The sequence below is a fragment of the Pleurodeles waltl genome, chromosome 8, assembly GCF_031143425.1.
Source record: "Pleurodeles waltl isolate 20211129_DDA chromosome 8, aPleWal1.hap1.20221129, whole genome shotgun sequence".
Classification (NCBI taxonomy): Eukaryota; Metazoa; Chordata; class Amphibia; order Caudata; family Salamandridae; genus Pleurodeles; species Pleurodeles waltl.
Window position 1 is genome coordinate 1529866965 of NC_090447.1, and position 23523 is coordinate 1529890487.

At 48.1% G+C, this 23523-nt stretch overlaps 1 protein-coding gene across 1 annotated transcript in view; it reads right to left on the minus strand.

Annotated features, from left to right (window-relative positions):
- The window catches only part of RRP1B (ribosomal RNA processing 1B), a 170608-nt gene extending 150198 nt beyond the window's left edge, over positions 1-20410 (minus strand). The window contains exons 1-3 of the mRNA XM_069202945.1: positions 20190-20410; positions 939-1021; positions 725-782 (exon numbers count right to left, since the gene is read on the minus strand). Coding sequence (XP_069059046.1) covers positions 725-782; positions 939-1021; positions 20190-20316 — 268 coding nt within the window. The 5' untranslated portion in view covers positions 20317-20410. The remainder of the gene's footprint in view (positions 1-724; positions 783-938; positions 1022-20189) is intronic.
- Between the last annotated feature and the right edge of the window lie 3113 nt (positions 20411-23523).

Consider the following 23523-nt stretch of genomic DNA (forward strand, 5'->3'; position numbering starts at 1 on the left):
TATAGATATTATACACACACACACACACACACTCTACCTAGCGGTGGCCGCCATTATATAGTTAGGACCTAGTTTCTATACAAAAAGCGTTTTTTGTTTTGCACTTGCCTATCTTTGGCGCTGGTTGTCGAATCTGCACAAAATGTTCCTAAAAAATGTGCTGATCATGTGAGCTGTTGCCTGGGAAGTTTTGGGGTGTGCTTCAATGTTCAACGATCAGCCCCACCCTCTTCAACGCATATAGAATTGTTTTAGCAAATGTCACCCACACACACCATCTTCTTACGAAGATGACACAACCCACAACACAACGAACAAGTTTACTGCCTGCATGATCGAAGTTGCTAAATGGACGGAAGCCACAAGTTTCAGGCTCAACAACAACAAGACAATTCAAGAGCTTCAGCAAGAACACCTCGCCACGGGACTCCAACTGGTGGCCGGCCGAACTCACACCCTGATCCTGGGATCAGTGTAAACGGAGAGCAAAGAGCAGCTAAGAATATCAGAGAACCCAAGCAAAAGTATTTCTACACAATAAAGACATTAAACCAAATAAAACAAAAAATGTAAATATAAAATCCAATTTTTAAAAAGCACATTGTGGGTCCCATGAAGAATGATCTAGGCCTTTCAATGTGATGGAAGGAAGGAGCCAGAGGATTAAACATGAAAACAAATATGAAGTGTTTGAAACAATTCCACTTGATGGGGCAAAACTTACGCGCATCAGTGTTCATCAAGGCATGCATGAGCTGGGAAATTGTATTTGCCAGGTCCTCCTGTCAGGGTCAGAAAGAACAACATCAACATTCACAGAAAATAAAAGGCTACGAGCATCATTAACTTTAAGCGGTCCAGTCCAGCATGAAGCATCTACCACACCACGTACAGGATTACAAGCGTGTGCAACCAGCTGCCATTTTTCTTTAACTCACCTGCAGCAGCGGTTTATCCTGCATCCACATACAATAGAAAAGTCCTTTCCATATTTTGGTCAATTCATCTTCACTGAATCCACCTGACAATAAAAAAAGCTTAATGTTAGAATAAGTGGTCCTTATATTTAGCTAAAGAAATATTATAAGGGATGAAACATTGAGAAAGTAGTAACAAAACGAGAACTCAAAAATCTGGAGGCGTGTCTGCCACAAGTTATTTCCTCGAAGATTCACTGCATGTTGATTACGAAAGGACAAAGAAGGCTTCAAGCAAAAACAGCAAGAAAAAAATAAAACCTAAAGGAAAGCAATCACAAGGGCCACAAAGTATTTGATAGTCAAGGAAATGGGGCAATAGTTTAAGTATAAGCAGCGCAGGAAACAATTATCAAAATGCAGTTGTTCTGTATATCTAGGGGGCAGACAGCAGCATCAAATGCAGAATACCACACCAAACACATACAACAATGGAAATTTGTGTCCCACCACAGATCAAGTACTGGCATCAACAGCTGGAAACATGGACAACGGAGGGTGCTTTCCTACCCTGAATCTTCATACTGACGGCCACTCGCCTCTATGCAAGTACATACGTGAATAAAAAATATGGAATTACACTATTCTGCTGCTTCACTGCTAAGACAAGAAAATTAAAAAAGATTGTGCTTATGCTCAGCTAAAGGAAACCAGGCAGGGAAATAATGGTCCCTGACAGATGAATGTCCATAGCCAAGGAAAGAGCTATAGACGCCAACCTTAGAAGATGAAAGTGTGGCAACTAGAGAAGCGACAATTAGCAGAAGATTGCTCTGGTGCAGTGCAGCTTTTCCAACACCTTTGTTTTTGGAGCTCAAACTCCACATCGGTCGTCACATCCTTGGCTGGTGTAATGTCAATGTGCCTGATGCACCAGACTGAACTGTTCCCAGCGGGTTGGGGTGAGGCGCTTAAAGGGCCAGGAATTCGAGAGGAGATTGGTGCCTGCTACCAGAAGACAAAGACCAGCCATGGATAGGCAAGAGTAAATTGAAAGGTTCTGAGTCGCTGCAGCAACCTTGAAAAGCAGCTAAAAGATCAAGCCGAGAAGTCAGGCAGATACTAAGTCAGATCCAAGCGTTGGGGATACACGCAGTGGATCCTTTTGAAGACAGAGTACAAGAATGTCAATTTGGAACTTGCAAAAAAAGAAGGGAAAGGCTGGTGAGGGGACAATGAGGGAGACTGCATGATGACTGTAAGCAATCACAACAGCCCCCTATTTGATGCTTTGGGATGGAGTGTAGCATCCACTGAGAAAATATAAAACAATTGTTTCAAATAAATAAAGTGTTCATCAGGGAAGAGGTCTCAAGAGTTATGGAAGGGAAGCTTTAAAAACGCCTTATCAAACAAGCAGCAATATCAAAGTTGGTGGAGAAGTTCACCTACTTAGAGAACTGGAGAAGATATGTCAAAACTGAATTTCGGGATTAAAAATAAGTGGAAAAACAAGGGCGTGGGCCATATGTGCTTATTTGCAGTGGGTCACAAGCAAGTGCGCTTTCGTGTGAAAACCTAGCTCAAAGGTGAGGGGAGGAGGGTTACCTCAACGATAAGAGTTCAATCCAAGAAACAACTAATGGTGCCCAACAATTATCACACAACTCACATCTTCCTGCACTGAGCGAGAGACAGCACAGAAGAGGGCTTACTGTTATTAAAAGCAACAAGATGGCTGCTGTGTACCCTGAGGGCCAAGGACCCTGGTAACAGGAACATGAGAGCCAATGAGGAGTCCATGAGAGGCGAGAAGCACAAAAGAGGTGATCAGACTGAGTGGAGTAATGCCAGAAGAATCAGTGGATCCCGCAAGGACAGGCCTGCGGACAATGTCAACCAAGGCAAGTCTCTTGAGAGTTCAAACTGGCCTCTAAAGCAGAGTCAACTATGGAACAGTAAAATCAAGCAAGACTATGGGACCAAGGACAGACTGAGGGAAATACCAAAGCACAGGCATGGGAGCAAACAGTTGGGGATCTCTGGACCAGAGTAACATAAGGCAACAGACTGGCAGAAAGAGAGTAGGGCAAAACACACACACACTCTCCCCTCACACAGAAAAGGATGAAGGGGTGAAATAGCACGATCGGAGCAAATACTGTAATAGCACAAACTGAAGGCCTATGAGGAAGGGTCCTTACATTGACTTCAGAAAAAAATACCCCAGGACCCTGCCTGATTAATGACCACTGTTGAACTACAAAACCACTGGGTTAGAGACCTGCAATGCATATACATGCTTAGTTTCAAGAAAGGCAGAAGTATGGCTGTAAGGTACCCTCAAGGATGTGGAATTCCTATAGCCCGACTCCCAGGACATTGTCTGGGGTCAAGAACAACAAGTCTTCGTGTCCTATTTTGTCCTTGGGACAAGTAGGCCCAAACCCCTGCAGCACAAACCCTCTGGCTGCCAGTTTAAAGTACCACATTATGGAGCAGGAAACGGAATTGACTGCAGTTAAGGTAATATTTATGTTCATATACTAATGCTGTTCTAACTTTATTTATAGGTTTAGGGACTTCCAGGGAAAACACAAGATTTGCAGTTGGTTGGTCCACCACTTCAAATTTAAAATTTACTTGGCAAACACAGCAGTACTACACAAAGTAATTGACAGAAGCACGAAAAGTCCAGAGTGGTGGACATATCATGTCTGACAGACCAGATGAGGGCCAGAGAACAGATATAAAACAACCTATGCAACAGAAGTGGAGGAAAGTGTCAAGGAAGCACATTTCTAAACTGAACACGGAAGCCATAGCACAAGGTAAGAAAGAGTTGGAGCAGCTCTGGATGGCAGGAAATTCCTAAGACAAGGCTTGGAGAGGTCAGAGACCAGGGTATCCCCAGTCCTTGGGAACATCTAGCTGGTGCACAACAGGCAAATTTTTTTTAGTGGGGGGGGGGGGGGGGGAGTTGAGGGGGGACAGATGGAGGGGTGGGTTTATTAATAACTTAATAGCTTCAGAAGTGGGAGAAGAAGGTGAGTGGTTCAGGGATACCAGACATTATCAGTCACACAAAATGAGCACATGGAAGGGTCAATCTCCCGGTTCGTCACAATTACTAAAACATAAATGAATACACACCTACAAGAGACCATGTCCTAGATATTACATGATTGGCAGAACACTGACCCTTATAGGAAACAAACAAAAATGCTTGCAGAGGCCAGCGCCAAATAATAAAGACACAATCAGCTGCAATCTAGTAAGACAGAGCATACCCAAGTTAAGATACACCAACAAGAAAGGGGGCTTACTGGCAACGGAGGAGGCAGCTTAATCTCAGATGGTGGCTATAGAGGGAGGACAAGGCTGGGCCCATTATCACTGGATCAGGCAAGGAAGATAGGACCACTTTCAAGACTGCTTGTATCACTCAAAGCCACCTACACTTCCACCCCCCACTAGACCAGCTTGAACCCCCGTTTAAAAGGGAAAGAATTATGGCTCAATCTTTGTCAGGTTATACAACTAGAGTTCGCACCACCACCTTCATGATCTTCAAAACAGACCTTAAACTCTTCTCCTCAAAAGACATGCTTTCTCAAGTCAACTTTTTTTAAATTTTCTAAATTTTTAATCTGCCTAGAGCAACCATGAACGACACGGAGCAATACAAAACATCATGTTTACGAAAATTAATAACACACAAGATTAAAAACACGAGGTCACCCATAAAGTAACTGTGCATATAACGGAAAAGTTCCCCAATGCTTTCTAATACACCCAGGATGACTCTGGACACTTGGTGACACTCATATAAAGTGCCCAGTGCATAATAAGATATGAATAAACTGTAAAACAAGACAATTAAAAATACCTAAAAGACACCCAGCAGCATGATATAAGTAGGAAGTTGGCTCTGTATGTGCTATTTCAAAGTAAGGAATAGCATGCACAGAGTCCAAGGGTTCCCCTTAGAGGTAAAATAGTGGTAAAAATAGATAATACTAATGCTCTATTTTGTGGTAGTGTGGTCGAGCAGTAGGCTTATCCAAGGAGTAGTGTTAAGCATTTGTTGTACATACACATAGACAATAAATGAGGTACACACACTCCGAGACAAATCCAGCCAATAGGTTTTGTTATAGAAAAATATATTTTCTTAGTTTATTTTAAGAACCACAGGTTCAAATTTAACATGTAATATCTTGTTTGAAAGGTATTGCAGGTAAGTACATTAGGAACTTTGAATCATTTCAATTGCATGTATACTTTTCAAGTTATTCACAAATAGCTACTTTAAATGTGGACACAGTGCAATTTTCACAGTTCCTGGGGGAGGTAAGTTTTTGTTAGTTTTACCAGGTAAGTAAGACACTTACAGGGTTCAGTTCTTGGTCCAAGGTAGCCCACCGTTGGGGGTTCAGAGCAACCCCAAAGTTACCACACCAGCAGCTCAGGGCCGGTCAGGTGCAGAGTTCAAAGTGGTGCCCAAAACGCATAGGTTTCAATGGAGAGAAGGGGGTGCCCCGGTTCCAGTCTGCCAGCAGGTAAGTACCCGCGTCTTCGGAGGGCAGACCAGGGGGGTTTTGTAGGGCACCGGGGGGACACAAGCCCACACATAAATTTCACCCTCAGCGGCGCGGGGGCGGCCGGGTGCAGTGTTAGAACAAGCGTCGGGTTCGCAATGGAAGTCAATGAGAGATCAAGGGATCTCTTCAGCGCTGCAGGCAGGCAAGGGGGGCTTCCTCGGGGAAACCTCCACTTGGGCAAGGGAGAGGGACTCCTGGGGGTCACTTCTGCAGTGAAAGTCCGGTCCTTCAGGTCCTGGGGGCTGCGGGTGCAGGGTCTTTTCCAGGTGTCGGGACTTAGGTTTCAGAGAGTCGCGGTCAGGGGAAGCCTCGGGATTCCCTCTGCAGGCGGCGCTGTGGGGGCTCAGGGGGGACAGGTTTTGGTACTCACAGTCGTAGAGTAGTCCGGGGGTCCTCCCTGAGGTGTTTGTTCTCCACCAGCCGAGTCGGGGTCGCCGGGTGCAGTGTTGCAAGTCTCACGCTTCTTGCGGGGAGTTGCAGGGATCTTTAAGGCTGCTTCTTGAAACAAAGTTGCAGTTTTTTTGGAGCAGGTCCGCTGTCCTCGGGAGTTTCTTGTCGTCGTCGAAGCAGGGCAGTCCTCAGAGGATGCAGAGGTCGCTGGTCCCTTTGGAAGGCGTCGCTGGAGCAGAGTTCTTTGGAAGGCAGGAGACAGGCCGGTGAGTTTCTGGAGCCAAGGCAGTTGTTGTCTTCTGGTCTTCCTCTGCAGGGGTTTTCAGCTAGGCAGTCCTTCTTGTTGTTGCAGGAATCTAATTTTCTAGGGTTCAGGGTAGCCCTTAAATACTAAATTTAAGGGCGTGTTTAGGTCTGGGGGGTTAGTAGCCAATGGCTACTAGCCCTGAGGGTGGGTACACCCTCTTTGTGCCTCCTCCCAAGGGGAGGGGGTCACAATCCTAACCCTATTGGGGGAATCCTCCATCTGCAAGATGGAGGATTTCTAAAAGTTAGAGTCACCTCAGCTCAGGACACCTTAGGGGCTGTCCTGACTGGCCAGTGACTCCTCCTTGTTATTCTCATTATTTTCTCCGGCCTTGCCGCCAAAAGTGGGGGCCGGGCCGGAGGGGGCGGGCAACTCCACTAGCTGGAGTGTCCTGCGGTGCTGTGACAAAGGGGTGAGCCTTTGAGGCTCACCGCCAGGTGTTACAGCTCCTGCCTGGGGGAGGTGTTAGCATCTCCACCCAGTGCAGGCTTTGTTACTGGCCTCAGAGTGACAAAGGCACTCTCCCCATGGGGCCAGCAACATGTCTCTAGTGTGGCAGGCTGCTGGAACTAGTCAGCCTACACAGATAGTCGGTTAAGTTTCAGGGGGCACCTCTAAGGTGCCCTCTGGGGTGTATTTTGCAATAAAATGTACACTGGCATCAGTGTGCATTTATTGTGCTGAGAAGTTTGATACCAAACTTCCCAGTTTTCAGTGTAGCCATTATGGTGCTGTGGAGTTCGTGTAAAACAGACTCCCAGACCATATACTCTTATGGCTGCCCTGCACTTACAATGTCTAAGGTTTTGCTTAGACACTGTAGGGGTACAGTGCTCATGCACTGGTACCCTCACCTATGGTATAGTGCACCCTGCCTTAGGGCTGTAAGGCCTGCTAGAGGGGTGTCTTACCTATACTGCATAGGCAGTGAGAGGCTGGCATGGCACCCTGAGGGGAGTGCCATGTCGACTTACTTGTTTTGTTCTCACTAGCACACACAAGCTGGCAAGCAGGGTGTCTGTGCTGAGTGAGAGGTCTCCAGGGTGGCATAAGACATGCTGCAGCCCTTAGAGACCTTCCTTGGCATCAGGGCCCTTGGTACTAGAAGTACCAGTTACAAGGGACTTATCTGGATGCCAGGGTCTGCCAATTGTGGATACAAAAGTACAGGTTAGGGAAAGAACACTGGTGCTGGGGCCTGGTTAGCAGGCCTCAGCACACTCAATTGTAAACATAGCATCAGCAAAGGCAAAAAGTCAGGGGGCAACCATGCCAAGGAGGCATTTCCTTACAGTGTGCATTTATTGTGCTGAGAAGTTTGATACCAAACTTCCCAGTTTTCAGTGTAGCCATTATGGTGCTGTGGAGTTCGTGTAAAACAGACTCCCAGACCATATACTCTTATGGCTACCCTGCACTTACAATGTCCAAGGTTTTGCTTAGACACTGTAGGGGTACAGTGCTCATGCACTGGTACCCTCACCTATGGTATAGTGCACCCTGCCTTAGGGCTGTAAGGCCTGCTAGAGGGGTGTCTTACCTATACTGCATAGGCAGTGAGAGGCTGGCATGGCACCCTGAGGGGAGTGCCATGTCGACTTACTCGTTTTGTCCTCACTAGCACACACAGGCTGGCAAGCAGTGTCTCTGTGCTGATTGAGAGGTCTCCAGGGTGGCATAAGACATGCTGCAGCCCTTAGAGACCTTCCTTGGCATCAGGGCCCTTGGTACTAGAAGTACCAGTTACAAGGGACTTATCTGGATGCCAGGGTCTGCCAATTGTGGATACAAAAGTACAGGTTAGGGAAAGAACACTGGTGCTGGGGCCTGGTTAGCAGGCCTCAGCACACTTTCAATTGTAAACATAGCATCAGCAAAGGCAAAAAGTCAGGGGGCAACCATGCCAACGAGGCATTTCCTTACACAACCCCCCCCCCAAACGAAAGAGGATGAGACTAACCTTTCCCAAGAGAGTCTTCATTTTCTAAGTGGAAGAACCTGGAAAGGCCATCTGCATTGGCATGGGCAGTCCCAGGTCTGTGTTCCACTATAAAGTCCATTCCCTGTAGGGAGATGGACCACCTCAACAGTTTAGGATTTTCACCTTTCATTTGCATCAGCCATTTGAGAGGTCTGTGGTCAGTTTGAACTAGGAAGTGAGTCCCGAAGAGGTATGGTCTCAGCTTCTTCAGGGACCAAACCACAGCAAAGGCCTCCCTCTCAATGGCACTCCAACGCTGCTCCCTGGGGAGTAACCTCCTGCTAATGAAAGCAACAGGCTGGTCAAGGCCATCATCATTTGTTTGGGACAAAACTGCCCCTATCCCATGTTCAGAGGCATCTGTCTGCACAATGAACTGCTTAGAATAATCTGGAGCTTTTAGAACTGGTGCTGAGCACATTGCTTGTTTCAGGGTGTCAAAGGCCTGTTGGCATTCCACAGTCCAGTTCACTTTCTTGGGCATTTTCTTGGAGGTGAGTTCAGTGAGGGCTGTCACAATGGATCCATATCCCTTCACAAACCTCCTGTAATACCCAGTCAAGCCAAGGAATGCCCTGACTTGAGTCTGGGTTTTTGGAGCTACCCAGTCCAGAATAGTCTGGATCTTGGGTTGGAGTGGCTGAACTTGGCCTCCACCTACAAGGTGGCCCAAGTAAACCACAGTTCCCTGCCCTATCTGGCATTTGGATGCCTTGATAGAGAGGCCTGCAGATTGCAGAGCCTTCAAAACCTTCTTCAGGTGGACCAGGTGATCCTGCCAGGTGGAGCTAAAGACAGCAATATCATCAAGATAAGCTGTGCTAAAGGACTCCAAGCCAGCAAGGACTTGATTCACCAACCTTTGGAAGGTGGCAGGGGCATTCTTTAAACCAAAGGGCATAACAGTAAACTGATAATGCCCATCAGGTGTGGAGAATGCTGTTTTCTCTTTTGCTCCAGGTGCCATTTTTATTTGCCAGTACCCTGCTGTCAAGTCAAAGGTACTTAAGAATTTGGCAGCACCTAATTGGTCTATGAGCTCATCAGCTCTAGGAATTGGATGGGCGTCTGTCTTGGTGACAGAGTTGAGCCCTCTGTAGTCCACACAAAACCTCATCTCTTTCTTTCCATCTTTGGTGTGAGGTTTGGGGACTAAGACCACTGGGCTAGCCCAGGGGCTGTCAGAGCGCTCAATTACTCCCAATTCCAGCATCTTGTGGACTTCCACCTTGATGCTTTCCTTAACATGGTCAGACTGTCTAAAATTTTTGTTTTTGACAGGCATGCTGTCTCCTGTGTCCACATCATGGGTACACAGGTGGGTCTGACCAGGGGTTAGGGAGAAGAGTTCAGGAAACTGTTGTAGGACTCTCCTACAATCAGCTTGCTGTTGGCCAGAGAGGGTGTCTGAGTAGATCACTCCATCTACTGAGCCATCTTTTGGGTCTGATGACAGAAGATCAGGGAGAGGTTCACTCTCTGCCTCCTGATCCTCATCTGTTACCATCAACAGATTTACATCAGCCCTGTCATGGAAGAGCTTAAGGCGGTTCACATGGATCACCCTCTTGGGGCTCCTGCTTGTGCCCAGGTCCACCAGGTAGGTGACCTGACTCTTCCTTTCTAGCACTGGGTAAGGGCCACTCCATTTGTCCTGAAGTGCCCTGGGAGCCACAGGCTCCAGAACCCAGACTTTCTGCCCTGGTTGGAACTCAACCATTGCAGTCTTTTGGTCATACCAAAACTTCTGGAGCTGTTGGCTGGCCTCAAGGTTTTTGCTTGCCTTTTCCATGTACTCTGCCATTCTAGAGCGAAGGCCAAGTACATAGTCCACTATGTCCTGTTTAGGCTCATGAAGAGGTCTCTCCCAGCCTTCTTTAACAAGAGCAAGTGGTCCCCTTACAGGGTGGCCAAACAGAAGTTCAAAGGGTGAGAATCCTACTCCCTTCTGTGGCACCTCTCTAAAGCGAAAAGCAGACATGGCAAAAGGACATCCCATCTCCTTTTGAGCTTTTCTGGGAGCCCCATGATCATGCCTTTTAATGTCTTGTTGAATCTCTCAACTAAGCCATTAGTTTGTGGATGGTATGGTGTAGTGAATTTGTAAGTCACCCCACACTCATTCCACATGTGTTTTAGGTATGCTGACATGAAGTTGGTACCTCTGTCAGACACCACCTCCTTAGGGAAACCCACTCTGGTAAAGATACCAATGAGGGCCTTGGCTACTGCAGGGGCAGTAGTCGACCTAAGGGGAATAGCTTCAGGATACCTAGTAGCATGATCCACTACTACTAGGATGTACATATTTCCTGAGGCTGTGGGAGGTTCTAGTGGACCAACTATGTCCACACCCACTCTTTCAAAGGGGACCCCCACCACTGGAAGTGGAATGAGGGGGGCCTTTGGGTGCCCACCTGTCTTACCACTGGATTGACAGGTGGGGCAGGAGAGGCAAAACTCCTTAACCTTCTGGGACATATTGGGCCAGTAGAAGTGGTTGACTAACCTCTCCCACGTCTTGGTTTGTCCCAAATGCCCAGCAAGGGGAATATCATGGGCTAAGGTCAGAATAAACTCTCTGAACGACTGAGGCACTACCACTCTCCTAGTGGCACCAGGTTTGGGGTCTCTGGCCTCAGTGTACAGGAGTCCATCTTCCCAATAGACCCTGTGTGTTCCATTTTTCTTGCCCTTGGACTCTTCAGCAGCTTGCTGCCTAAGGCCTTCAAGAGAGGGACAGGTTTCTTGTCCCTTACACAGCTCCTCCCTTGAGGGTCCCCCTGGGCCTAAGAGCTCAACCTGATAAGGTTCAAGCTCCAAAGGCTAAGTTCCCTCAGAGGGCAGAACTTCTTCCTGAGAAGAGAGGTTCTCTTTTTCTGACTGTGTTGCAGTTGGTTTCCCAACTGACTTTCCTTTTCTCTTGGTAGGCTGGGCCATTTTTCCAGACTCCAGCTCTACTTTTTCACCCTGTGCCTTGCATTGTGCTCTTGTTTTTACACACACCAGTTCAGGGATACCCAGCATGGCTGCATGGGTTTTTAGTTCTACCTCAGCCCATGCTGAGGACTCCAGGTCATTTCCAAGCAGACAGTCTACTGGGATGTTTGAGGAGACCACCACCTGTTTCAGGCCATTGACCCCTCCCCATTCTAAAGTTACCATTGCCATGGGATGTGCTTTAGTCTGATTGTCAGCATTGGTGACTGTATAGGTTTTTCCAGTCCGGTATTGGCCAGGGGAAACCAGTTTCTCTGTCACCATGGTGACACTGGCACCTGTATCCCTCAGGCCCTCTACACTTGTCCCATTAATAAAGAGCTGCTGCCTGTATTTTTGCATGTTAGGCGGCCAGGCAGCTAGTGTGGCTAAATCCACCCCACCCTCAGAGACTAGAGTAGCTTCAGTGTGGACCCTGATTTGCTCTGGGCACACTGTTGATCCCACTTGGAGACTAGCCATTCCAGTGTTACCTGGATTGGAGTTTGGAGTGGAACCTTTCTTGGGACAGGCCTTGTCTCCAGTTTGGTGTCCAGGCTGATTACAGCTACGACACCAGGCCTTTTTGGGATCAAAGTTTTTACCCTTGTACCCAGGATTGTTTTGTGAAGAGGCTCTGGGCCCACCCTCCTGTGCAGGTTTTTGGGGGCCTGTAGAAGACTCTTTACTATTTTTATTTTTGGCTGTCTCACCACCTTTCCCCTGGGGAGGTTTTGTGACCCCTTTCTTTTGGTCACCCCCTGTGGAAGTTTTGGACACCCTAGTCTTGACCCAATGGTCCGCCTTCTTTCCCAATTCTTGGGGAGAAATTGGTCCTAGGTCTACCAGATGCTGATGCAGTTTATCATTGAAACAATTACTTAACAGGTGTTCTTTCACAAATAAATTGTACAGCCCATCATAATTACTTACACCACTGCCTTGAATCCAACCATCTAGTGTTTTTACTGAGTAGTCTACAAAGTCAACCCAGGTCTGGCTCGAGGTTTTTTGAGCCCCCCTGAATCTAATCCTATACTCCTCAGTGGAGAATCCAAAGCCCTCAATCAGGGTACCCTTCATGAGGTCATAAGATTCTGCATCTTTTCCAGAGAGTGTGAGGAGTCTATCCCTACACTTTCCTGTGAACATTTCCCAAAGGAGAGCACCCCAGTGAGATTTGTTCACTTTTCTGGTTACACAAGCCCTCTCAAAAGCTGTGAACCATTTGGTGATGTCATCACCATCTTCATATTTAGTTACAATCCCTTTAGGGATTTTCAACATGTCAGGAGAATCTCTGACCCTATTTATGTTGCTGCCACCATTGATGGGTCCTAGGCCCATCTCTTGTCTTTCCCTCTCTATGGCTAGGATCTGTCTTTCCAAAGCCAATCTTTTGGCCATCCTGGCTAACTGGATGTCCTCTTCACTGGAGTTATCCTCAGTGATTTCAGAGTTGTTGGTCCCTCCTGTGAGGGAACCTGCATCTCTGACTATTATTTGTGGAGTCAGGGCTTGAGAAGCCCTGCTCTCCCTAAGTAGGACTGGAGGGGGGGAATTTCCCTCCAAGTCACTATCTTCATCCTCTGAGTTGCCATCCTCAGAGGGGTTGGCCTTTTCAAACTCTGCCAAAAGCTCCTGGAGCTGTACTTTGGTAGGTTTGGGGCCCATTGCTATTTTCTTTAGTTTACAGAGTGACCTTAGCTCTCTCATCTGTAGATGGAGGTAAGGTGTGGTGTCGAGTTCCACCACATTCACATCTGTGCTAGACATTTTGCTTCTAAAAGTTGGAATACTTTTTAAGAAACTAAAACTGGTTCTAGAATCTAATTCAAACTTTTACCAAACTTTTAAACTCTAAAAGAAATGCTAACAGGGACTAACACAAGGCCCTAGCAGGACTTTAAAGAATTTAGAAAACTTTTCAAATTGCAAAAATCAATTTCTAATGACAATTTTGGAATTTGTTGTGTGATCAGGTATTGGCTGAGTAGTCCAGCAAATGCAAAGTCTTGTACCCCACCGCTGATCCACCAATGTAGGAAGTTGGCTCTGTATGTGCTATTTCAAAGTAAGGAATAGCATGCACAGAGTCCAAGGGTTCCCCTTAGAGGTAAAATAGTGGTAAAAATAGATAATACTAATGCTCTATTTTGTGGTAGTGTGGTCGAGCAGTAGGCTTATCCAAGGAGTAGTGTTAAGCATTTGTTGTACATACACATAGACAATAAATGAGGTACACACACTCCGAGACAAATCCAGCCAATAGGTTTTGTTATAGAAAAATATATTTTCTTAGTTTATTTTAAGAACCACAGGTTCAAATTTAACATGTAATATCTTGTTTGAAAGGTATTGCAGGTAAGTACATTAGGAACTTTGAATCATTTCAATTGCATGTATACTTTTCAAGTTATTCACAAATAGCTACTTTAAAAGTGGACACTTAGTGCAATTTTCACAGTTCCTGGGGAGGTAAGTTTTTGTTAGTTTTACCAGGTAAGTAAGACACTTACAGGGTTCAGTTCTTGGTCCAAGGTAGCCCACCGTTGGGGGTTCAGAGCAACCCCAAAGTTACCACACCAGCAGCTCAGGGCCGGTCAGGTGCAGAGTTCAAAGTGGTGCTTAAAACGCATAGGCTAGAATGGAGAGAAGGGGGTGCCCCGGTTCCAGTCTGCCAGCAGGTAAGTACCCGCGTCTTCGGAGGGCAGACCAGGGGGGACACAAGCCCACACAGAAATTTCACCCTCAGCGGCGCAGGGGCGGCCGGGTGCAGTGTTAGAACAAGCGTCGGGTTCGCAATGGAAGTCAATGAGAGATCAAGGGATCTCTTCAGCGCTGCAGGCAGGCAAGGGGGGCTTCCTCGGGGAAACCTCCACTTGGGCAAGGGAGAGGGACTCCTGGGGGCTGCGGGTGCAGGGTCTTTTCCAGGTGTCGGGACTTAGGTTTCAGAGAGCCGCGGTCAGGGGAAGCCTCGGGATTCCCTCTGCAGGCGGCGCTGTGGGGGCTCAGGGGGGACAGGTTTTGGTACTCACAGTCGTAGAGTAGTCCGGGGGTCCTCCCTGAGGTGTTGGTTCTCCACCAGCCGAGTCTGGGTCGCCGGGTGCAGTGTTGCAAGTCTCACGCTTCTTGCGGGGAGTTGCAGGGTTCTTTAAGGCTGCTTCTTGAAACAAAGTTGCAGTCTTTTTGGAGCAGGTCCGCTGTCCTCTGGAGTTTCTTGTCGCCGTCGAAGCAGGGCAGTCCTCAGAGGATGCAGAGGTCGCTGGTCCCTTTGGAAGGCGTCGCTGGAGCAGAGTTCTTTGGAAGGCAGGAGACAGGCCGGTGAGTTTCTGGAGCCAAGGCAGTTGTTGTCGTCTGGTCTTCCTCTGCAGGGGTTTTCAGCTAGGCAGTCCTTCTTCTTGTTGTTGCAGGAATCTAATTTTCTAGGGTTCAGGGTAGCCCTTAAATACTAAATTTAAGGGCGTGTTTAGGTCTGGGGGGTTAGTAGCCAATGGCTACTAGCCCTGAGGGTGGGTACACCCTCTTTGTGCCTCCTCCCAAGGGGAGGGGGTCACAATCCTAACCCTATTGGGGGAATCCTCCATCTGCAAGATGGAGGATTTCTAAAAGTTAGAGTCACCTCAGCTCAGGACACCTTAGGGGCTGTCCTGACTGGCCAGTGACGCCTCCTTGTTATTCTCATTATTTTCTCCGGCCTTGCCGCCAAAAGTGGGGGCCGGGCCGGAGGGGGCGGGCAACTCCACTAGCTGGAGTGTCCTGCGGTGCTGTGACAAAGGGGTGAGCCTTTGAGGCTCACCGCCAGGTGTTACAGCTCCTGCCTGGGGGAGGTGTTAGCATCTCCACCCAGTGCAGGCTTTGTTACTGGCCTCAGAGTGACAAAGGCACTCTCCCCATGGGGCCAGCAACATGTCTCTAGTGTGGCAGGCTGCTGGAACTAGTCAGCCTACACAGATAGTCGGTTAAGTTTCAGGGGGCACCTCTAAGGTGCCCTCTGGGGTGTATTTTGCAATAAAATGTACACTGGCATCAGTGTGCATTTATTGTGCTGAGAAGTTTGATACCAAACGTCCCAGTTTTCAGTGTAGCCATTATGGTGCTGTGGAGTTCGTGTAAAACAGACTCCCAGACCATATACTCTTATGGCTACCCTGCACTTACAATGTCTAAGGTTTTGCTTAGACACTGTAGGGGTACAGTGCTCATGCACTGGTACCCTCACCTATGGTATAGTGCACCCTGCCTTAGGGCTGTAAGGCCTGCTAGAGGGGTGTCTTACCTATACTGCATAGGCAGTGAGAGGCTGGCATGGCACCCTGAGGGGAGTGCCATGTCGACTTACTCGTTTTGTCCTCACTAGCACACACAAGCTGGCAAGCAGGGTGTCTGTGCTGAGTGAGAGGTCTCCAGGGTGGCATAAGACATGCTGCAGCCCTTAGAGACCTTCCTTGGCATCAGGGCCCTTGGTACTAGAAGTACCAGTTACAAGGGACTTATCTGGATGCCAGGGTCTGCCAATTGTGGATACAAAAGTACAGGTTAGGGAAAGAACACTGGTGCTGGGGCCTGGTTAGCAGGCCTCAGCACACTTTCAATTGTAAACATAGCATCAGCAAAGGCAAAAAGTCAGGGGGCAACCATGCCAAGGAGGCATTTCCTTACAATATAGACTAGTTTAAAATACGAGGTTGCAAAGTAATTGAATTTATATAGCACTTACTACCCCTGTAGTACACATCCCGCCATTGTTTTCCACGCACGTACTGCAGCTCTTAGAAAATATTACACTTTAAAACAAATAATCAGGAGTAATCAATAATTGCAGGTGAAACAGGGCTTCTCTACATCTACTATGTCCCAGTGAGTTTAAGAAAAAGTCTACATGGGTGGCTGTCATACGCACAGAAAAACAAATAGTGCATGAGAGACTTTGCAGAGGCACCATCACAAGGACAAATCAGACCAGGCACTCCCAAAATACCTAGTTGGCACCCAAGTCTCAAGAGCAGCCAAACAGTGTCAGCTCTGAGACAAAAGAGAAGGGATGTCTCTCATTCTAAATTCCAACGAGAGATACAAGACAGGCTCTGTGTTGGCTAAAGGCCAACACTGCACTTTTCGCCAACTCAGATTTTAACCTTCTCTCCACACAATACTCCCAAAAGAGGCGATTTTCATTAAGTTTATCGTTTACCTTAATACCCTTGGGATGCATGAATAGGCTAAACAAACCCAACAACTGAAATGTTCCCGAAATACAACTCAGAAAGGGGATGGCTCACCCTCTCTCTAGATCTATTAACAGTCCAATAACATTTCTACATAGCTGCGCCTGGGGATTGGCCCAGAGACTCACACAGTGTTTGGGGTCTGGGCTAGCAAGACAGCATCATCAGTATATAATAAGGGAGATACCTGGGTATTTGCAGCTCCAGGAATATCAACTGGACTAGCAGTTAAAAACTAATAAAGATCCTCCTCGCATATTTGTGCAGGGGGGCGGAAGTTATTGTTCCGATGTCGACACATTTGCTTAATGATTCTCTTTCCAAAGGAGTAGTACATAGCTCTTGGAAGCATGCTATAGTGAAAACGCTATTAAAAAAACCTTCTCTTGACCCAACAGTGTTGAAGAATTTTAGACCCATTTCCCTTTTGCCCACCCCGATAAAATTCTGAATAAATACATCAATTGACAACTTTCTACCTTTTTAGAAGAGAATAGGGTGCTCCATCCCACTCAGATGGGTTTTACAACTGGTCACAGCACGGAAACTGCATTAATTGCAGTTACGGAAGAGGCTAGAAAAAGGGTCTCACCACAGTGATTATTATGCAGGACTTGAGCGCAGCTTTTGACACAGTAGACCACCAGGTATTGATCCAGAGAATGAGGGAGCTCGGAATTAAGGAACAGACACTTGCCTGGTTTACTTCCTTCCTACAGGACAGGCCCTAGATCGATCGTTCCTATCAAACAAACTACAGTGCATGTGTGGTGTACCTCAGGGCTCTGCCCTTAGTCCGACACTGTTTAACATTTATGTGGCTCCCTTGGCCTCTTTGGTGGAATCATTTGGGTTAGCATTAGTGACCTATGCTGATGACACCCAACTGGTGGTTTCCTTTTCTGCTAATGAGACCTCAGAAGGAGCCGCTTTCCTTGCTTGTATGCAAGCGGTCTCAAGCTGGATGACTCAGTAAATTGCAACTAAATGAGGAGAAGACGGAAGTCATGATACTGGGCCCTGAACCAAAGCCTGGCATTTCTCGCACCTGTCCTTCGGCACTTAGTGAGTTCCCTCCTCCCAAAAAGCATGTTACGAGTCTGGGGACCAGTCAGGACCCACTTCTGACGCTAGACCTGCAGGCTATGAAAATATCTACTACTTGCTTTGCCTTACTGAGACTTCTTAGGAAGATTTTTGTTATTCTTCCAGCACTGGCTAGAAGACTCTTTGTGCAAGCTGTTATTCTTTCAAGGCTAGACTACGGGAATGGCCTTTTCATAGGTTTCCCAGTATATGTTAAAAAGAAATTACAAAGAGTTCAAAATGCTGCGGCTCGTTTATTACTGAATATCCCAAGAAGGTCTTCTGTGAAAGCTGGATTGGCCTCCTTGCACTGGTTGCCTGTTGTACAGCGGATCAAATTTAAGGCTCTATGTCATATTCACAGGTCTTTGCATGATAGAGGACCTATGCTCCTTAGGAACTTGGCCACTTTTTATAGGCCAAATAGAGATTTGAGATCCACTACTCTTGCTTTAGTAACCGTACCGAAAATAAAGAAAGCAAGATGGGGTGGGTCCTCTCTGATGTTTTTAGGAGCCAAATTGTGGAACCCGCTGCCTCTTAATCTTCGGCTGATGGAGCAAGAACTGGAATTTCGAAAGGCCTTGAAAACTTGGGTTATTCTAGGTCCAGTTGTTTTTATTCCTTTCTTGTTGCGTATCACTCTCTTCCCCTCTGTGGTTAGGGTTTAGTAGCGCTGGGAAACCAGAGGGTAGCCATGCGCTCTATAAATTGTGTAACATAACATTAATATAAAAGATAAAAAGTAATGGGGCCAAAATGCATCCCAGGCGAACTCCTCGCTTGAGGCAGAATTCCAGAGACATTTGCCCATTTGGGCTTAGACATAATTTCTCAATAATACTCCCTGCCAAGCTCCTCAGCACGTATACGCCCTCACACTTAATGGCGTATTCCGTTACATGTCACTCTTAAGACCTATAACAACATTTCAGCTTCAATATGCAACATGTATTTGTGTAATCCTAATTGCTTTAACTTTCCTAATATATATATGTGTGTGTGTAACTCTCACAGTGAGTAATCGTAGCAGCTATAAGTCCGTCACTTACTACCCTGTTACTCTGAATTTCTCATGTAACTTTCTTTGTTCTAACGTAAAGCGCTCTGACATCTATGGGTAATGTCCGAGCTACAAAAATACAAACAAAACCGCATAAACAAATGCATTAGAAACATAAGTGATCTAAGACAACGTACTCTCTTTAAAATCTTCAAAGAAAGAAGGAGGTGCCAGCAGCATTCTCCTTAAATGGTTTACATTATCCCCTGAAACGCAATATTAGTGCATAAAATAACCAACTCCCTCTCAAGCCCTTCCCTATAGCAAAAAGCGTTCACTGAAGTTCCACCTTCCCTCTCACGCAACGTCCTGTCCACTGACCATGTCTGCTTCTTGTCTTCAGCTCTCCAAAAGTCATTCCATTTCTATATAAAAGGGGCGTTGTCCCCCACCAATCTTATAGCAAGACCACCACAGTAAGATGTCTACGGCTGCCCCGGCCCCCCCTGGTGTTCACTCGGCAGCTGTCAGCCTCCCCTGACCCCGGGACCGGACAAGCTGTGCTTCTGGTTCCTCCTGCTGTCCCCTGGGCCTCCCTCGGGGATCACCTGCACCCTCAGCTCTGTACCCCCACAAGCTCTCCCCCCAGTTAATTCTCTTCCATGGCTCTCTCTCGGGGTTCACTTGCACCCCCAGCCCCCGGGTTCTGTACCCCACAAGATCGCCCCCCGCCCCCCAGTTCATCCTCTTCCCTGTCTCCCTGCATCTCACGATGACTCACCTGTCTGCCCCCAGCAGCTCACAAGCTCTGCCTCTGCTTCCTCCTGTCCCTTGGGCCTACCTCTGCCCCCACCCCCGGCTCTGTACCCCACAAGCTCTGCCTCTGGTTCCTCCTGTCCCTTGGGCCTGCCTCTGCCCCCACCCCCCGGCTCTGTACCCCACAAGCTCTGCCTCTGGTTCCTCCTGTCCCTTGGGCCTGCCTCTGCCCCCACCCCCCGGCTCTGTACCCCACAAGCTCTGCCTCTGGTTCCTCCTGTCCCTTGGGCCTGCCTCTGCCCCCACCCCCCAGCTCTGTACCCCACAAGCTCTGCCTCTGGTTCCTCCTGTCTCTTGGGCCTGCCTCTGCCCCCACCCCCCAGCTCTGTACCCCACAAGCTCTGCCTCTGGTTCCTCCTGTCTCTTGGGCCTGCCTCTGCCCCCACCCCCCGGCTCTGTACCCCACAAGCTCTGCCTCTGGTTCCTCCTGTCTCTTGGGCCTGCCTCTGCCCCCACCCCCCAGCTCTGTACCCCACAAGCTCTGCCTCTGGTTCCTCCTGTCTCTTGGGCCTGCCTCTGCCCCCACCCCCCGGCTCTGTACCCTACAAGCTCTGTCGCTGGCTCCTCCTGTCCCTTGGCCTCCCCCGGGGGCGGGGGTTGTCACCTGCACCACCAGCCTCCCGGGGCTCTGTACCCCACAAGCTCTGCCTCTGGTTCCTCTTGTCTCTCCCTGGGGCGCTGGGGGTGCTACCTGACTCTGCCCCCCACGCCCCCGGCTCTGTACCCCAGAAGCTCTGGCTCCTCCTGTCCCTTGGGCCTCCCTCGGGGGAGGGGGGTTGTCACCTGCACCACCAGCCTCCCGGGGCTCTGTACCCCACAAGCTCTTGCTTCTGCTGATCCCCTTGCCCCGGGTCTCCCTGCCCTCCGTATGCACTCACCCGCTTGCAACCGGCTCCGGGCCCGCAGGTACTTCCTCAGCCTCCGCACCGCCTGCTGCCGGGCGCTGGGCTCGTTGTCCGCCAGCTTCTGGGCCAGGATCAGCGGGGCGGAGAGCGGCGCCGCCATCCCGGGGTCTGGGGTCGCGCTCTGATCGCTGCCCTGAGCTCCAGCGCAGCACGCGCTCCCCACTTCCGGCGCACGTGTGGCGCACACGCATGACGTCAGCCAGTCAGAGCCAATGGCACCCGCAGAATCGAAACAAAGAAGGGACCATACGGCGTGGAACTAGAAAAGGAACTATGCGGCATGGAAACAGAAAACGGACACGCTGCCACGACTGTGACACAAGACCCTTAAATAGAACAAGCACTGGCAAAGGCAACAGGTCTCTCGTTTGGGGCCCAGTGGCTTAAGAATATATTACTGTATAAACGCTGCATATTATATGTAAATAAAGACTTGCAATTTGTTAACATTGGTAAATTCCGTCTGCAGTGCTGCTATTTTATGTTGCAGGTTGAACTGGCCAGTGCTTTGAATGGAGACTCAGAGGTGCTGGTGATCACTACAGTCCTGCTGAGTCACTCAGATCCATGCCTGATGTGCTGCCCCGGTCCAGGTTTTTACTATGAATTCTGTGACTTGTAGTCCTGTGTTATAATGGAATAAACAAAACTACAAGTCCCAGAATTCAGAGGGTAAAAAAAAACTGGACTGGGGCAGCACATCAGGCAGGGACCTGGGAAACTTGGCAGCTGTGCCACTCTCCGCAGTACCCGTTTGCTTCTCAGAAATGTAGGTACTCTCCCTTTCAAATTAAAGAAGTGCAGGTATTCAGTACTGGGCAGTATCTGCACATTTAAAACACTGGAACTGGCTTTACTAAAGATCAGAAGTTCTCGGCTCTAACAGACTGTGCTGGTGGGTTTTCCAAAGCTTGCATGGTACATGCAAGCTGAGTTTGGGCAAAACCTGACAAGGAGAAAGTAGCAACCACTTTACTAATAGCTGCCAATATTCCCAGGTCCATGCGTGATGTCCTCATACATGCCAACGTTTCAGAAGAGAAAAGTGGGAGATTTCTAGATATAAATCGGGAGTATGTATTTGCTCCAGCGACTTCTATTGGTGTCTGAAAGGAGTTACTGTTATGAATGGGATTCGAAAGTCTGATGCTGCAGGATCGGATATTAGATAAGCAAATGTAAGACGTTTTTTTTCCTTTCTGTTGTTAGCGTGTCTGACCTTAATAAGTAAACTTACAAGGGGATGCGAATAGGTCGATGAAACTTTTGACTTGCAATTCTTACCATAGCTCCAGTACATGCAGATCTATAACCAGTACACAATATCAATAATCGACAACAATCAGCAACCTCAATAATCAACGGAGTCAGTAGTTGTCACGCACCATGACCTTTCAGTCATGAATAACCTCACCTCAGTAAAAGTTAGAATATTTATTTGCCTATATTACCAATGCTAAGGTCATATAGATTAATCTCAAAATCAAATGAAACACATACAGAAACAATACTGGCTGTCCAAAGCAGCGGAAGAACCGTAATCTAATCAAAGCTTGAACTACAACACATTCGAAGGTTATGGTGCAAATTAATAGCAAAGTCAACTGCGACAAAGTGATTACATACATTCGAATTCAGCAGAGAAATTCATCAAACATAATTCCCTATTAGCATACTGTCATTAGTGAGGATCCTTAACTAACATCAGATTAGCATCACCATGTTGGGCTTCATGCAAAACAATTTGGTAACACCAATTTGGAAAAATATCTAACTATGGCTCTACCAAAACAGTGCAGTTGGTACCTAAAAAGTAAAAGCAAATATACACAGTAGTCAACATTCTAATTCATAATACCTATCCTCAATGTGGATCAGCAAGCAGAATCAGTCTTCGTCCTCAGGATATCAGTTGATCAGCAAGGCATCAGGATTCATCATTAAAGTTTAGAAAACGCAAAGTCTTTAAACATTAAAATTTAGCAAGTCTCTTGTTAGGACACACAAGAAAACCTTGACCTTTCGGCCAGCAAGAAAATGGGCAATGACGGTGTCTTCTCTCCGTGCAGTGTAGTTAAATCAAGACTAGTAAAACTATTTCCAAAATCCCCATTGGTCAGTCAATCGCATGTTCACACTTTGTCCAATAAAACTAAAACTCTAAATCTATGAATTATACCATTATTCAGTTCACATGTCGTTGATTGGTTGTTCTGCAATGTCCTCATCATCCGGCTTGTTAGGTAACAATATTGTTGCAGCTTCTACTCCAGTCAGTATCTCCATCGTTCTCCTCCTGAGAAAGTCAGTCTCACACACATTACACACAAAGGGGGTCATTACAACCCTGGCGGACAGTGTTAAAGCAGCGGTAAGACCGCCAACAGGCTGGCGTTTTTTTTTTTAGGATTATGACCATGGCGGTTACCGCCATGGTCATCCACCGCTTCTCCGTTCCGGCCGCCAGGGCGGAGACGACCGCTGGGCTGGAGACCTGGGTCTCCAGCCCGGCATCCGTGACAATACCGCCGCCGGTATTTTGACCCGGCTTACCGCAGTGGATTTCCAGCGGAAGGAACCGCCATGAAATCCATGGCGGTAAGCACTATCAGTGCCAGGGAATTCCTTCCCTGGCACTGATAGGGGTCTTCCCCACCCCCCACCCCCACCCGACTCCCTCCCCTACACCCCCCACCACTCCTGCCACCCCCAAAGGTGGCAGGACCCACCTCCCCACCCCGACCCCGACATTACCTTACACATACACACCCGACACGCACGCAGGCACCACCAACACACATACACGCACACACACCAACATACATGCCAACATCCACACACACAGTCAGACATGCACACCCACATTCAAACATACACGCACACATCCATACAGACATACCTACAGACATACACGCACTCATTCCCAAAACACGCAACACCCCCGCAAGCATACACGCACTCACACACCCCCTCTACATACACAGACGCACACCCCCATGCACCCACACAACACACAACACCCCCCCACCCCCCTCCCCTAACGGACGATCGACTTACCTGTTCCGTCGATCCTCCGGGAGGGGACGGGAGCCATGGGGGAAGCTCCGCCGACACCACACCGCCAACAGAACACCGCCGCGCCGAATCACAGGACGTGATTCGTGGGGCGGTGTTCTGTTGGCGTGGCGGTGGAGGTGGAGCAACCTCCACTTCCCCGCCGCCCATCAGTATGGCTGTTGGCGGCTCTCCGTCGGAAAAACGACGGAGAGCTGCCAACAGTCATAATACGCAGAGCGGAAAACCGCCA